The sequence below is a fragment of the Pongo pygmaeus genome, chromosome 10 (assembly GCF_028885625.2).
Source record: "Pongo pygmaeus isolate AG05252 chromosome 10, NHGRI_mPonPyg2-v2.0_pri, whole genome shotgun sequence".
In the NCBI taxonomy this organism is placed as follows: Eukaryota; Metazoa; Chordata; class Mammalia; order Primates; family Hominidae; genus Pongo; species Pongo pygmaeus.
Window position 1 is genome coordinate 209,128 of NC_072383.2, and position 15,158 is coordinate 224,285.

The 15,158-nt window shown below is 53.3% G+C and overlaps 1 protein-coding gene across 5 annotated transcripts in view; it reads right to left on the bottom strand.

The window, feature by feature from the left end:
• Positions 1-10,208: 10,208 nt before the first annotated feature.
• SLC6A12 (solute carrier family 6 member 12) overlaps positions 10,209-15,158 on the bottom strand; it is a 29,995-nt gene continuing 25,045 nt past the window's right edge. For 3 of the 5 annotated variants that reach the window (XM_054442593.2, XM_054442592.2, XM_054442591.2), the window contains 3 exons: positions 13,397-13,497; positions 12,605-12,775; positions 10,209-11,335 (listed from right to left, as the gene is read on the bottom strand). In XM_054442593.2, the coding sequence (XP_054298568.1) occupies positions 11,192-11,335; positions 12,605-12,775; positions 13,397-13,497 (416 nt within the window). In that variant the 3' untranslated portion in view covers positions 10,209-11,191. The remainder of the gene's footprint in view (positions 11,336-12,604; positions 12,776-13,396; positions 13,498-15,158) is intronic. The other 2 variants (XM_054442594.2, XM_054442595.2) reach the window with 1 other exon arrangement.

Below are 15,158 nucleotides of genomic sequence, written 5' to 3' on the forward strand. Positions count from 1 at the left end.
AGAGAGGGCACCCAGCTCTCCTGGTGACCAGAATTCTGAACACCTGGAAACCCCAGTAGCTTCAGCACCTTCCCCAGGCTGGTTCCTGTTGCTCCCAGCTAAAGGGAAGGAAACTTGACCTCACCCTCTTACCAAGAAATGGGAAATTCCAGAACAAGCTGGAAGCCAGCTATGACCTGTCCCATCCTGGGAATTCTCTGACCTGGGAAGCTGAGGACTGGCCCCTTGAGAGCACTCTGCGGGGAACCAGCTCAGCCCGGGCCTGGGAGAGAGCCAAGGGCCAAGACGGCCCTGCTGCTATCTGTGCCGGATGCAGGCCCATGGCACCATTCTCCAAATCTCGGGCCCCTGAGGTCATCTAGGATGAATGCTTGTCCCTCCAGTGAGAGGGAGACCATCCTGTTCTGATAGAGCCCGTCTGGTGGTCCAGGCCCCTCTGTGCCCATCTGCCGTAGGGATGGAGAGCTACGGTCCGTGCATCTCCCTCCATAATGACCCTTTGTAGATGGGAGAATGTCAGACTCATCAGCCACAGACTTAGAATGCTCCTAGTAAGGGGTCCCAAGATGTACTGGTTTTTGGCTGAGAGCAGTGGGCCGGAGATAGTGCTGGAAATCAGGGTGAACTGTACGATAAGTTTGTGACCACCTGCTGAGCACTGTTCCAGGTGCTGGGGGCTATGCAGTGAAGGGGACAGGGCAAGTTCACACTGGGGGGTGTCAGCAAAAAGAAATGGAGCAACTGCCTTCACACAGAGGATGGTGACCCCACTGGGGTGATGGGGAGAGCCTGTTTTAGGGTGAACATTCAAGGAAGGCCTCTCCAAGGAAGAGAATTCAACAAGGTCAAGGTCCGGTCTGAGGGCAGGTGAACAGTTCAAAGACCATCACTTCAAGTCAAATGACCATATTTATGAGGCAGAAACCAAGACAGTTTGTCAAAAAAAACTGTTTCCTGATATATGCGTTTACTTACATGAAAAAATCTTATGAAAGTGTAAACATGAATTTCAAAACATCTTTACTGAGGAAAGCAAAATTGGTCTTCTAGCAAATCCAGGGCAGACAGTCACAGGCCAGGAGAGGAAGTGCTTGAGAGTGAGCAGTCAGGCGCTCCGGACAGGCAAGGATGGGGCCGGGGGTGGGGCAGAGCTAAGGCTACGTGGGCAGCTGCCACCGCAGGAAGACCAGGCCACTGAAGTAGACCACAGAAAGCACACACCAGCAACAGTGAAGTCAAGCTACCCTGAGCCGAGGCAGCTGCTGCCCAGAGCAAGCACGTGCTTGTGTCTTGTGCCTTGTGGAGGCACCCTGTGTAGTGATGGGGAGCAGCCCACTCCAGGTCAAGGCAGCCTGCTGTCTACCTCCTCTTCTGTCGCCTCAAACCAAGAGGGCTCAGGTTTGCCATTTTCAAATTTTTCCTGTATTTATGTTTCAAAGAAGGGGCCTTGGTCTGTCGCCCAGGCTGGAGTGCACTGGTATGATCACAGCTTACTGCAGCCTGCAACTCCTGGGCTGAAAGGACCCTGCCGCCTCAGCCTCCCAAGTAGCCCAGACTACAGACACATGTCACCACGCCCTGCTGATTTTTAAATTACTATTATTATTATTTTTGTAGAGATGGGGGTCTCTCTCCAGCCTGGCCAACATGGTGAAACCCCGTCTCTACTAAAAATACGAAAATTAGCCAGGCATGGTGGTGTGAGCCTATAATCACAGCTACTCGGGAGGCTGAGGCACAAGAATCGCTTGAACCTGGGAGGCGGAGGTTGCGGTGAACCGGAATCATGCCACTGCACTCCAGCCTGGGCAACACAGCGAGACTCTGTCTCAAAAAAAAAATAAATAAATAAAAAGATGGGCTGTCTCTCTATATTGCCCAGGTTAGTCTTGAACTCCTGGGCTCAAGGGATCCTGTCTCCTCAGCCTCCAGAGTAAACTGAGACTGCAGGTGTGCACCACTGCCTGGCTAATTTTTGTATGTCTTTGTAGAGACGGAATCTCACTATGTTGCCCAGGCTGGTCTCGAACTCCTGGCCTCAAGGGATCCACCCACCTCGGCTTAGGCTTGCCATTTTTAAATAATGGAATGACTCCATGGCCTAATGCCCAGCAGTCCCAAGGAGTCCGGGGCTAACAGCCTTTCACGTCTCAGCGTGAACCCCATAGAACGGAAGTGAGATTGATTTCTCCTTCAGGGGGCTGGCACTACATGGCTGTGGCCGTTGGCATGCCTCCTCCCATCCCAGCTCTGACAGATGTGGCCAATTGATCATTGCTTTCTGGGAGTCACCATCAATCACATGTGCTGACTCCAGGATGAAAGAACTTGCCAACCGCCCCGTGGTGTCCTCATGGAGACACCTGGAAGGGAGGCAAAATGACAGAAGGCATTTTGACAGAAGAGAGGCATTTTGCTTAGAGCAGGGGGCAGCAGGCGGGAGGTGTGGCCCTCCTAGTGCCACTGCTCTCAGGTCACTCGTGGACAGCAGCTCTGGGGGTGCTGGCTTTGGCTCCTTAGCTCTGCCCCTCAGGGACTCAGGGCTGCTTCCTGCCAGGACTCCTCACTACTCAGCAACCCGTCAACTACCCTGTGCACCAGGTCCCCTCACTCACCTTCCTCGGGGTGAGCCACATGGACCCCGGGGTCACAGATGAAGGTCTGAAGACGCCCAGGCCAGAAGGACGCTCCATCCTTCCAGGAGAACGTGAGGCCCAGCCAGAGCCCAGCGGCCTGGAGCCACAGGCTGAGTTCTGATCTGCTCCCCTTCCGGTCCCAGGACGGCAGCCAGGCCCCGAGACAGACCCAAGCCCAGGTCAGAGTCAGGGACGTTAAATGAGGGCGCTGGAATGGGGGGTGCAGAGGGACAGGTCCAGAAGTGGTTCTGCCAGAATTCCCTTCCGGATGGGCTGGAGGAGAGGGAGCTGGAGCTCAGCGGGCGGGCGGAGTGGGAGTGCTTTCCTCCTCTGCGCTCTCCCTCCCGTGCCCCTGCAGGGCTGCATGGGTTCCCTCCCTAGGGAACCAGGCTGCCTAACCCACCAGCCGGCCCCTAGCACCTCAGCGCTTCCTGCTCCCATGACCCTGAGGACTAAGTGACCTCAAGCCTGGCTCTGGGAAAACTGTGGGAACCGGCTGCTGGGAAGACGACCTGGCTGTTACTCCCACGTTTCCAGCTGCCTAGACAGACCTGCCTTGCCCTCCTTTCCTCAAGAAACCCTAATCCCCTCTCCTTCTGAGACACCTGGGGTAGGCGTCAGCCTCCCTCCCTGCACCCTCAGAGGGAATAGAAGGCAGGAGAGTCACAGAGCAGTGCCAGGCCTGCAGGCTGAGTCACAGGCCAGGCACCCTTCCATGGCTAAGGGGACTACTTCACTTAAGAGGTTAAAAACGAAGAACAGAATAAGCCCAAAGGAAAGAAATAATAAAGACAAAAGCAGAAGTGATAAAATAGAAAACATACATACAATAGAAAAGATGAACAAAACCAAAAGTTAGTTCTAAGAAATGACTAATGAAGTTGACAAACCTCTGGTAAGACTATCATGAAAAAAAGAGACGGCACAAATAAATAACTCGAGGACCAACAGGGAGAACGTAACTATGAATGCTGCAGAGATTTTCAAAATAAAATACTTTGAATAAACTATAAACCTATGGCAATAATTTTGAAACCCTCCACAAGATGAACACTGTCCTAGAAAAATATCTTACCAAATCTTGCTCAAGAACAAAGAGAAAATTTGGGATGTATAACCATTAAATTAAAGTGGAATAGGTAATTACAAGTCTTAGGGCCAGGAATCCCAGCACTTCGGGAGGCCAAGGCAGGAGGATCACTTGAAGCCAGGAGTTCAAGACCAGCCTGGGCAACATAGTGAGACCCCCATCTATACACAAATTTTAAAAATAAGCTAGGCATGGTGGTATGCAACTGTAGTCCCAGCTATTCGAAGGCTGAGGTGGGAAGATCACTTGAGCCCAGGAGGTTGATGCAGTGAACCATGACTGCACCACTGAACTCCAACCTGGGCAACAGAGCGAGACCCTGTTTCAAAAGAAAAAAAAAAGAAAAGAGGGCCAGGTATGGTGGCTCAAGCCTGTAATCCCAGCACTCTGGGAAGCCGAGGTGGGCAGATCACTTGAGTTCAGGGGCTCGAGACCAGCCTGAGCAACGTCGTGAAATCTCGTCTCTACCAAAAATACAAAAAATTAACGTCACTCCAGCCTGGGTGACAGAGTGAGACTGTGTCTCAAAAAAAAATAAAAAAGAAGGAAAGTCTATTCACCATCGCCCAGCCCCCACCCCCAAGAAAAATCACACACACAACACCCAGCCAGATGATTTTACAAAATTCTACTACACTTCAAGGAACAGATAATTCCAATATCGTATTAACTCTTTCAGAAAAGAGAAACAGAACATCTCCAAACTCCTTTTCATGAGCCTAGTGTAATCTTAAAAACCAAAGCAGACAAGGATGGTATGAGACAAAGAAGACTACCAACCAGTCTTGCTTATGGGCATAAATTCAGAAATTGTAAACACAATATTAGCAAACTGAACCTAGTATTGAATAACAGAAAAAGATATGCCATAACCAAATAGGGTTCGCCCCAAGAATGAAAAGATGATTAAATATTAGAAAAATATAATATAATTTGTTGCATTGACAAATTAAATGAGAAAAACAATATGATCATCTCAATAGATGCAGAAAAAGCAATCCATAAAATTCAACCCTTACTACTGATTTGAAAAAAACCTATAGAACTTGGAACGGAAAACACTTCATAGCCTAATAAACGGTATCTATCAAAAACCATCAGCTGGCCGGGCATGGTGACTCACACCTGTAATCCTAGCACTTTGGGAGGCCGATGTGGGTGGATCACTTGAGGTCAGGAGTTCCGGACCAGCCTGGCCAACACAGTGAAACCCCATCTCTACTAAAAATACAAAAATTAGCCAAGTATAGTGGCACATGCCTGTAATCCAGCTACTGGGGAGGCAGAAGCAGGAGAATTGCTTGAACCCAGGAGGCAGAGGTTGTAGTGAGCTGAGATCAAGCCACTGCGCTCCAGCCTGGGTGACAGAATGAAACGTGTCTCAGAAAAAAAAAAAAAAATCATCAGCCATCATACTTACTAATAAAATGTTAGGGTTCCTGTCAAAACGAGGAAGGAAGCAAGAGTGCCTGCTGCCACCACTTCTAGTTACCAAGTGAAGGAAGATAAGAAAAAGAATCATGATCGGAGAAATAAAACTGTCATTATTTCCAGACAGTCTGAGCATCTATGTAAAACACCCTAAAGAACCAAGAAGAAAAAAACAACTTTAACCCAGAGGAAAAGGCTGAGGCTGGGCAGGGAGCCCAGGTCTCCGGACAGCTGGCTGGAGAAGGCGGCTGCCCCCGCCCCACCCGCCGTCATGGCTGCTCTCTGTCCTGCTCCCCGGAACCCCCTCTCAGTGACAGACCCAAATTCCAACTGCACTTGTTGAGGATCCACTCTGCCTACCTTCGCTTGCTCCGTGTGCCGGGGTCTTAATGAGATGGGGACTGAGTCCTGCTTGGGGAAGGGACTTGCCCACTTCGAGTCCCTCATGCTGGGGCGCAGCATCAGAGTTCTGGCCTCGGGGCCAGGGCCTTTTGGATGTGACAGCCACCCTCTGTGTGTTAGTGAGATTTGCTTGGGCAGAAAAAGCCTCAGAATGTGACTGCACCGGAAGTTTCGGCTAGACTCTTGTTATAGCCATGGGTTGGGCACTGACCCTGTGGAGGCACAGGGGCCTGCAAGGGCTCAGCCTTGGCAGGGAGCAAGCTCCCCTCTCTCTCTGTGGCATCATCTGGCAACTTGCACTCGCCTCCCCAATCAGTTACTTCCCAGTCACGTGCCAGCAGGCTCCTCAGACCTGACAGGCAATCTGCCCCTGCTGTGGCCAGACTTGAAGCAGAGGGCACTGGAGTGTGGGTTCCCGGGGCCCAAGACACTGACCCACCTCAACCCTGTGCCACCTGCCAGGCTTGGCTCTCATCTCTCCCCATCCTGTTTGGCAAACACATCCTCCTATGGCCGCTGCATCAATGGGTGGTTAACAAGCTTCTCAGCCCTGTCAGATCCAATCAGCCCTTGTTGCTTCACTGAGCAGCAGAACCTGCAGGGAGGCTTCGAGGGCTGGGTCGCCAGGAAGCTGGGCCATGTGAGCACGGAGGTGGCAGGGACAGAGACAGCCAGTCTTCACCTCCTCACGGCAAGGAGAGGGTGAGCCCAGGGTCAGGGAAAGGCTCTGGAGGGGTCAGAGGAGGTGAGGCTGTGGGAGAGAGGCAAGAGGCTCAGGCAGAAGGGGACCAGGAGGCTGAGGGATGCCTCTGACGAGGGGCCACGCCTGACCCTCAAAGAGGGTGACTCTTGCGCTCTGGGAAGTGGCCACGACAGCACCCACAGGCCACAGTGCACGCTAAAGCTCAGCTGTCCAGGGGCACACTTGACCCAACAGAGAGCCCACGTCAGAGGAGCCGAGGCCTTCCACCGGCAGCCACAGCAGCTGTCAGCCAGGTGAAGGAACTGTGAGCAATTGGATCCAAGCGTGGGTATTAGTTACCTACTGCTGTGGAAAAAATCACCCCAAAGCTTACGGCTTAAAACAACCGTATGCATTTCTCACCTCTCACTGGGGTCAGGCATTTGGGGCCCACTTGGCTGGGCATTTCTGGCTCAGGGCCTCTGTAAGGCTGCAGTTCCTATCCCAGCCAGGGCTGCCGCCCCTAGAAGCCTTGGCCAGCTGGGAGGATACACTTCCACGCAGTGTATTCAGCTTGCAGTAAGCTGCTGCTGTTGACTATTGGTGGGAGGCCTCGATTCCACGTGGGCCTCTCTAGTGGGTCAACTGTCCCCCCAGACAGTTAAGCTTTGGTGTACACTCTGCCACATGGGCGCTGCTGATATAGCACATCTATTGAGATGTAGCTCTGAAATTAGAGGTAGCCACTACCCTTCTTCAGGAGAGTCCAGGTGGGAAAGGGACTTGATCCAAGATTAATGGATGAATAGCATCATAGGATGTGAGGGCTACACAGGAGCATGCTGGAGCCTGTGGTCACCCTGCTACCACCCCTTTGGAGGCACCAGGACCCCCCGACCACTGCCTCTGCTGTCCCTTGCACCGCACCCAAGGGCTCCTGTTCCCTCCCCGGCCCAAAGTTCACTTCCCCCACTAGGGCACAGGTGATGAATTCAAATGCCTGCAAAAACGAATATGTGAAAAAGCCAGGTGTGACATGAAGCGGGGAGCCTGTGGCAAAGTACAGAGTGCCTGAGGGCTTCTGCTGCAAAAATCAATTTTTTCATACCACACTGGCCAAATTGTAACTGCCAGATTTGGCCTCTGTGCACCAGTCTGCAACTCACACACCAAAGGAGATAAGATGAAAGTGTGTCCAGAATGAGTGGGTTCTGATCTCACTGACTTTAAGAATGAAGCCACAGACCCTCGCAGTGAGTGTTACAGTTCTTAAAGGCTGCATGTCCGGAGTTTGTTCCTTCTGACGTTCAGATGTGTTTCGAGTTTGTTCCTTCTGGTGGGTTTGTAGTGTCACCAGCTCAAGAGTGAAGCTTCAGACCCTTTGCAGTAAGTGTTACAACTCTTAATGCAGCACGTCTGGAATTTTTCGTTTCTCCAGCTGGGCTCAGTGGCCTCGCTGGCTTCAGAAGCTAACCTGCAGATCTTCACAGTGAGTGTCACAGCTCATAAAAACAGCGTGGACCCAAAGATTGAAAGAACAAAACTACTAGAGCATGCAAAAGGACCTCAACACATTGCTACTTTTGGTTCCCGCAGCCTGCCTTTATTCTCTTATCTGGCCCCACCCACATCCTGCTGATTGGTCCATTTTACAGAGAGCCGATTGGTCCATTTTACAGAGAGCTGATTGGTCCGTTTTGACAGGGTGTTGATTGGTGTGTTTACAATCCCTGAGCCAGACACAAAGGTTCTCCAAGTTCCCACCAGAGTAGCTAGATACAGAGTGTGGATTGGTGCATTCACAAACCCTGAGCTAGACACAGGGTGCTGATTGGTGTGTTTACAAACCTTGAGCTAGATACAGAGTGCCGATTGGTGTATTTACAATCCCTTAGCTAGACATAAATCTTCTGCAAGTCCCCCACCAGCCTCAGGACGCCAGCTGGCTTCACCCAGTGGATCCCGCAGGGGGGCAGCAGGTGGAGCTGCCTACTAGTCCGGTGCCGTGCGCCTGCGCTCCTCAGCCCTTGGGTGGTCGATGGGACTGGGTGCCGTGGAGCAGGGGGCGGCGCTGGTCGGGGAGGCTCGGGCCGCACAGGAGCCCACCGAGGGGGAGGGAGGCTCGGGCATGGCGGGCTGCAGGTCCCGAGCCCTACCCCGCGGGAAGGCAGCTCAGGCCCGGCGAGAAATTGAGCACAGCAGCTGCTGGCCCAGGTGCTAAGCCCCTCACTGCCCGGGCCGGCGGGGCCCGCGGAGCCCACGCCCACCCGGAACTTGCGCTGGCCCGCAGGCGCCGCGCCGAGCCCCGATTCCCGCCCGCGCCTCTTCCTCCACACCTCCCCGCAAGCTGAGGGAGCGGGCTCCGGCCTTGGCCAGCCCAGAAAGGGGCTCCCACAGTGCAGCGGCGGGCTGAAGGGCTCCTCAAGCGCGGCCAGAGTGGGCGCCGAGGCCGAGGAGGCGCCGAGAGCGAGCGAGGGCTGTGAGGGCTGCCGGCATGCCGTCACCTCTCAAAAGCAAACCCAAATCACGACCCCACAGCTGCTCCTTAACGCACGCACGTCGTATGCACATCCACACACACATACAGGCGCGCGAACTCACGTGCACACACATACACAAACACACACCTGTACTGGTGCTCTGGGCAGGCTGGAGAGTTGAACAGTTGCTCCTTGCCCAGGTTGTGGAGCCATTATGGCTCGGTCCCCGTGAGCGGCGAGGTTGGCCCGAAGTCCCTTTCCCGCACCCCCCGTTCCCTCCGTCCCCACCCCCATCCAGATCCCTCTGGACTCATCCAGAGAATGGGAGCGATGGAGGGAGGAGCTGTGGACGCTCTCAGCCAGGGCAGACAGCTTGCGGCACAGGCTGTGCGCTGAAGCCAGGGGGTCTGGGGCAGCAGAGAGGATGGCGAATTGGTGCAGGGCGAGGGAATCTGAAAGAGGGCGGTGTGGTCCGCAGAGAGCGAGGCTCGGGAGCCGGAGCCAAAGCGTGCCCACTAGGGTGCAGCGCCAACGGGTGCCGCGGCGTTTGCAGGCGGGGAGAAGGCGGCGGGAAGTACTGGACTAGCTGCGGGCAGGGGCGGGCTGAGGAGCGCGCCCGCGTGCTGGGGGCTCCGGGGGAGGGCGGCGGGGACGCGGTGCTGCTCCCCTCTGCCACCCGGCGGCCGCAGACAGCGCTGCGCCCGCCTCGCCTTTTTCGTTTTCCGCCAGACCCGGCCTCATGAGTGAGAGCATCTGGTTGAAGCCGTTGCTCTCCTTCTCTTTCCCCTGGGCCTCCTTCTCTCCCCACTAGCCGGTCCAAGGAGCGAGAGCACAGGTGCACAGAGCAGTCCAGCGGGAGACAAGGGGGGCGGTCGGAAGCTAAGAGTACCTGAGGTGGCATAGGGCTGTCAAGGACGGAACTCACCCCAGCCAGACCTGATTTCTCCTGCAGCCACTGGGCGGGGGCTCCAGGTGACATCTATATGCGAATCACTCCCCTCATCCTGGGTGGCTTCCCTTGTCCCAGGAAACTGCCCTGAAATTCCCTCCCCAGCCCCAGTCCCTCTCCTCCCTTCCCTTCTGAACACAAGAGCACCGAACTTATCCAAACCCTGCCTTCCTCCTCCAGGAAGCCTTCCAGCCACAGAAGAGGCATGTGGGACTTGGTAGGCGTGTGGGAAGAGGAGTGGGTGAGAAAGGGGTGGAGCCATGTGTGGCAGCTAAGGAGGGCACCCCCACACCCGCCCACTGGGAGACTCTCGCAGACTCCATGCATTCCGTGGGGGAAGAAGAGGTGGCAAGGACAAGAACAAAAGGATCTGGGAGGACGTCGGGCCAGGTGATGATGGGCTGATGGAGAAATTACCAAGGCGGGGGCGCCAGTCTGGGGAGCTCCTCACCACCTCCAACAGAGGGGCCCTCTCTTCCCCCACCCCAAGAGGCACAGCTCAACAGAAACGGAGCAAGGCAAAGGACACCAGCACACATGGCAGGCAATCCATACACACTTGTTAACTAAGGCAGGGGGGTTAATGGGAAGACACTGGCCCGAGCACAAGGAGATAAGGTTTTAGTCATATCTCTGGCCCCCAAGAAGCCATGTGAACTTGAAAAAGTCCCTTTGTCTCTTTGGTCTCCAGGTTCCTCATCCATGAAGTCAGGGGGTTGCGTTAGAAGCAGGATGGCAAATGGTGCTGCCTGGAGCACATTCGGAAGGATTGTGAGGTGGGAAAGAATCTGTGATCAGTTAGCAATGTCGGCCTTGGGCAGAGGAACGGACAGTACAGGGAGGCATGCCGAGTGTTTGTGAAGTCTAGGAATCATCTCCTAAGCCCCTTCCATTCCAATGCTCCAGGAGTTGATGAAACACTGCAAGAACAGTGTGGAACTAGGGCGGGAGCTGGAGATGCCATGAGAGACTCGGAGGAAACTCCAGGCTGACAGCATGTGAAAGGCTTGCCTCTGTCGTTAAGCCTAAGGAAGAATCCCCTAACGGAACCTCCGATCCAACACAGTGTGCTCAGTTGTCACTTCCAACAGGGTATTGTCCCATCAGGCTCTCCACATTGGACGGCAGTGTGCGTTCCAATTATAGCTCCTCTCCCCATGTACAAATGCAGTAAGCTCTAACAAGAGGCATCCCCACAGCGGAGTCCTCATAACTCGAGGTGTTACAATCAGATGGCGGCCTCCAAAAAGACCCCCCCTTTATAAAAACGATGGTGCCTTCCCACAGGGAGTGGCATCCCAACATGGCACGTCCCAGTGGTGGTGTTATCAGCACAGGGGAAGGAGCTGCTCCAGCTAGCACAAGAGAGGAGTCTGGCCTCCAGCTGGGGGTGCCTGTGGCTCTCCAGAGGTTCCCAGCAGGATTGTGGCAGGAGACAGAGGCAGAGGCTGTCTGCTGAGAATGGAGGGTGGCCCTGACCTAGGTTCCCGGCTTAGGAGCCGTCTGGCCTCTGGCCACGCCCTACAAATGGGTCTCCTTCTCCCCGGCTATCAGTCCTTCCTTTGTTGGGGAGGGCCCAAAGTTCTGGCCAGCACTGCCATCCAAGTAGGAATGTTGTTTGGGCTGTGGCAGACTGGAGTCAGGGGTGATGAGCTGACGCAGGCGCTGTGGAGAGAAGAGGCAGGGATTTGGAGCTGTTGGTGAGGGAGGCACAGAAGGTTCCTCACATGTGCATCCCCAGGGCCCAGCCCAGAGTGGAGCACATGGCCAGCACCGCACACTATGAGTGAGTAAATGAATGAACCGTTTGTGGTGAGAAGGGAGGCAATAATACCGTGACTACGAACAAGCGTGCACTGCCTGGGTTCCAGTCCTGGCTCTGCTACTGACCTGCGCCATGTAAGGCTGCTCACTTAACCCCTCTGTTAATTTAATCCCCCTCAATTTTCTTACCTGTAAATTGAGAATAATGGTAGAACACACCTCACAGAACAGTGCTTGGCATAGAGTAAGTGATCAATAAATATCTATTTTTGTTATTGTCATTATTGTTATTATTACTATTATGTGCTCAATAAGTATCTATTATTTTTCTTCTTATCAGTGGTACTGGTATGACTGTTGTTGTTGTTGTTATTGGTACCATCTGCTCCCTCCTTCTTCTTGCCTTAAACGCAGATGTGATGACTGGAATCATGACAGCCTTCTTGTGACCATGAGGCGATAAACACGATGATGAAAACACAGCATGCCCAGGATGGAAGTGTAGAAATGCAGGAAAAGTCTGGTCCCTAAGGGCCTCTTTAAGCAGCCAAACCAAATACCAGCAGCCCTAATCTCTGACCTTCTTGAAATGTAAAAAACAAATAAGCCTATTTGCTAAAACTGTTGTAGGTTGGGTTTTCTATTACTTATAGGCAAGATAGATTTCTACCTTTGTGGGTCATTGGCTATAGCTCCTTCCAGGAGGACATGTCCCAAACTCTAGACAGGGAGCCTCTTGTATGTGTCCCCAGGCAGAGTTAAGAAGCCAGGAGCCTGTGTGTGGCGTGAACTGTGCTTGCTGGTTATCAGTTTTCCGAGGGCAAGGAAATCTATAGTCTGTAAACCTTCTGTGTCTGGGCACCTTCCTGTTCATGTTTGTGACTTAGTTTTCTCCTAAACCTTTCAGCAGTTTGCCCTCGGTTAGCCTGCCCAGATCATCCACGGGAGCTCAGATTCTGCAGGTCTAGGACTCTAGGACTTTTCAGAACATTTCTGAAAAGCCACTGGACTGGTCTTCAAAGTTCGTCTCGTTAAGATTCTGTGAGACTGAAGAGCTGCCCCACACTCAGAGTTTGTGTCTGCTCCCTGGCCCCAGCTGTGTGTCCTGCCCCAAGTCCAGCCTCTCTCAGTGCCCTCCTTTAAGAGGTCACTCTCCCCTGCACCACCTACCTTCCTGAAAGAACCCTGAGTCTTCAGGAGGGTGATGACGATGAAGAGTGGGACACAGACCATGGAGGACAGAGCCAGGAACCAGCCAATGGAGTATCCCCAGGGCGGGTACACATAGACGTTGTTGTACTTGAGGGGGGTGTACTTGCTCAAGGAGAAGAGGAAAGTGGCCTGGGAGAAGGAAGGGGCAGCCATGGGTGAGAGAGGGGGTGACTGAAACCCTCTCCGCGGCTACATACGGCCAAGGACAGAGGACAAGTCAGGTGCACTGCAGCATGTCTGTAAGGTGGAAGAGTAAAAGCCCCTGCAAATCCCAGGCCAAGGCATCATTCACATCACAGACGGACACAGGAGGTGATACAAAGGAAGGGAGGGGCTCGGAAGAGCATCATTCACATCACAGACGGAGACAGGAGGCGATACAAAGGAAGGGAGGGGCTCAGAAGAGCATCATTCACATCACAGACGGAGACAGGAGGTGATACAAAGGAAGGGAGGGGCTCAGAAGAGAAGCTCAGACAGACAGGAGACCAACCACTGAGAAATCAGGCAAAAGCAGGAGGCACTGTGAGGAAGGGATGGAGCAGGAAGTAGAACAAGATTCTACTTATGGGTGGATAAGATGGCCCCAGAAAGAAGAGCAGGGAAGGCAACATAGAACAGGAAATGGACCAGGCCCCACGGTAGACTGGACAGGTGGGGAAAGAGCCCCGCATGTCAGCCATCCTTTCCCTCATCTCTGGAGTCTTCTGGGGGCAGGAAGGGATAGAGGGGCAGCTGGTGGGCACATACCAGGCAAAGTCCAGGGGTCAGGAAGAGCCAGGAGATCTTCACCAGGGGCCATGGCCGGTAGCCAATCATGTCCTCAATGTTGTCATAGAAACGGTCCGCCCCTGAGCAGGCATGGCGTGGGAGAGTGTGAGAGCCAGAGGGTGAGAACAGCTTCCCGGTGTCTGGGAAAGACCCACTTGGCTCTGTGCTCTTCCCTCACCCCCGCCCTGTGCAGGGAAACTGGAACAGGGCACGTGAGTGAGACGCCTCCCTGACACCCTGTATCCCTGCATGAGATGCATTTGAGTCACGAGGCAGGGGCTGCCCCCACACGCTGCTGCTGCCATCTCTTGTCAGTGCTATCTCTTGCCTCCCTGTCTTGTGATGGAGACCCCACTGTTCTAACCACAAAGGAGTGGTGTGAGCCCAAAATGGGGCTCAATGGTTAGACAAACACCTGTTTACCTGGGTGGCAGAGATGAATTTGGTTCAAGTCAAAACAGCGAAACAACAAGGGTCCCGCTGTTCAAGCACATCATAGAAAACTCATAGACGCTAGAGGGCTACTGGGAACAGGACGGTGGTCTAGATTCCAGACTCCAGAGGAACCACCTCTGAGTTCCCAAAAAAGCATGGTAAGAAAGTTAATTTGTGTTTAGTGAAAACATTGACTGGCTTCATTTTGTTTTGTTTCATTCCTGCGGTTTCCACATTTGCTGTAGTTCTAGGCAGAGCCAGTCTTCTAAGAAGTAAAGAATCACTGATTGGTAAAGATACTTGGAGGGCCTCTCTACCTTCCCACCCAAAATACCTTCCCACTGATCCCTGATGCATGAAATCACACCATTAAAGAGTCGTTCCTTTGACTGTGAAAAGCCAAAGTTAAAAGCCAGATATTTTGCTGGGTGAGCGACCATGTCAAGGCTTATCAGCCATTCCACCTGTTGTGATCAAGTTTAGCAGGTCCCCTCTGAGAAGAAGTTTTGAAAAGGAGTTGGGGAAAACCGGAAGGCATCAGATGCCTGAGGTGAGAAGGAAGGAACATCTCCGTGGAGAGGAATGGACACACGTGGGAAGGCTTAGGGTAGCAAAATAAAGTCTTTTCTACTCATGGCTGTTCCTGAGGCCCTACTATGTGGCACCCACTGGACCTCTACCCTGAGCCTTGTGACATTGGCACTGGGTTCACCTAACGTGGTGCAGTGGAGCCAGAGGGACCTGGGGTATGACGACGGCTTCTCCGCTTGCTATGTGAGCTTAGGCAAGAGACTGAACCCCTCTGAGCCTCACTCTCCCCCTGCACAGACTGTAAGTGTGTGAGACCAACCATCTTGGCACGCAGTCGTGCATTGGCTCAGCGAATCAGGCTTCTTCCCCTTCCTGGTGTAGGACATAGTCACCACCTGGCTGTTGCAGCATTCAGTATGGTAGCTATCTCAGTCTGAGGGGGCCAGGCTGCTGGCGGAAGTCAGCGAAAGGCAGAATTCACCTCAGTATAGGAAAGAAATGCATATATGGAAAAGACTACCTCAAAAACACAGGATGAGCTCCCTGTCCATGGAAGTACTCAAAGTCTGGGTGATCACCTCGTTGTTGGAAAGGCAGTGTGGGAGTTTGTGGAGGATTGGGCTAAGTGGCGATAAACATCCCTTCTGACTAAGATTCCCAGTAGCAAAGGGCCTCTGGCCACCTCCATATCGAGGACACTGTGCACTGTGCACTGTTATTGATCATTCTCTCACTGTTGAAGGAAATCCATTTTGTCATCATTACAGCTCTGCCT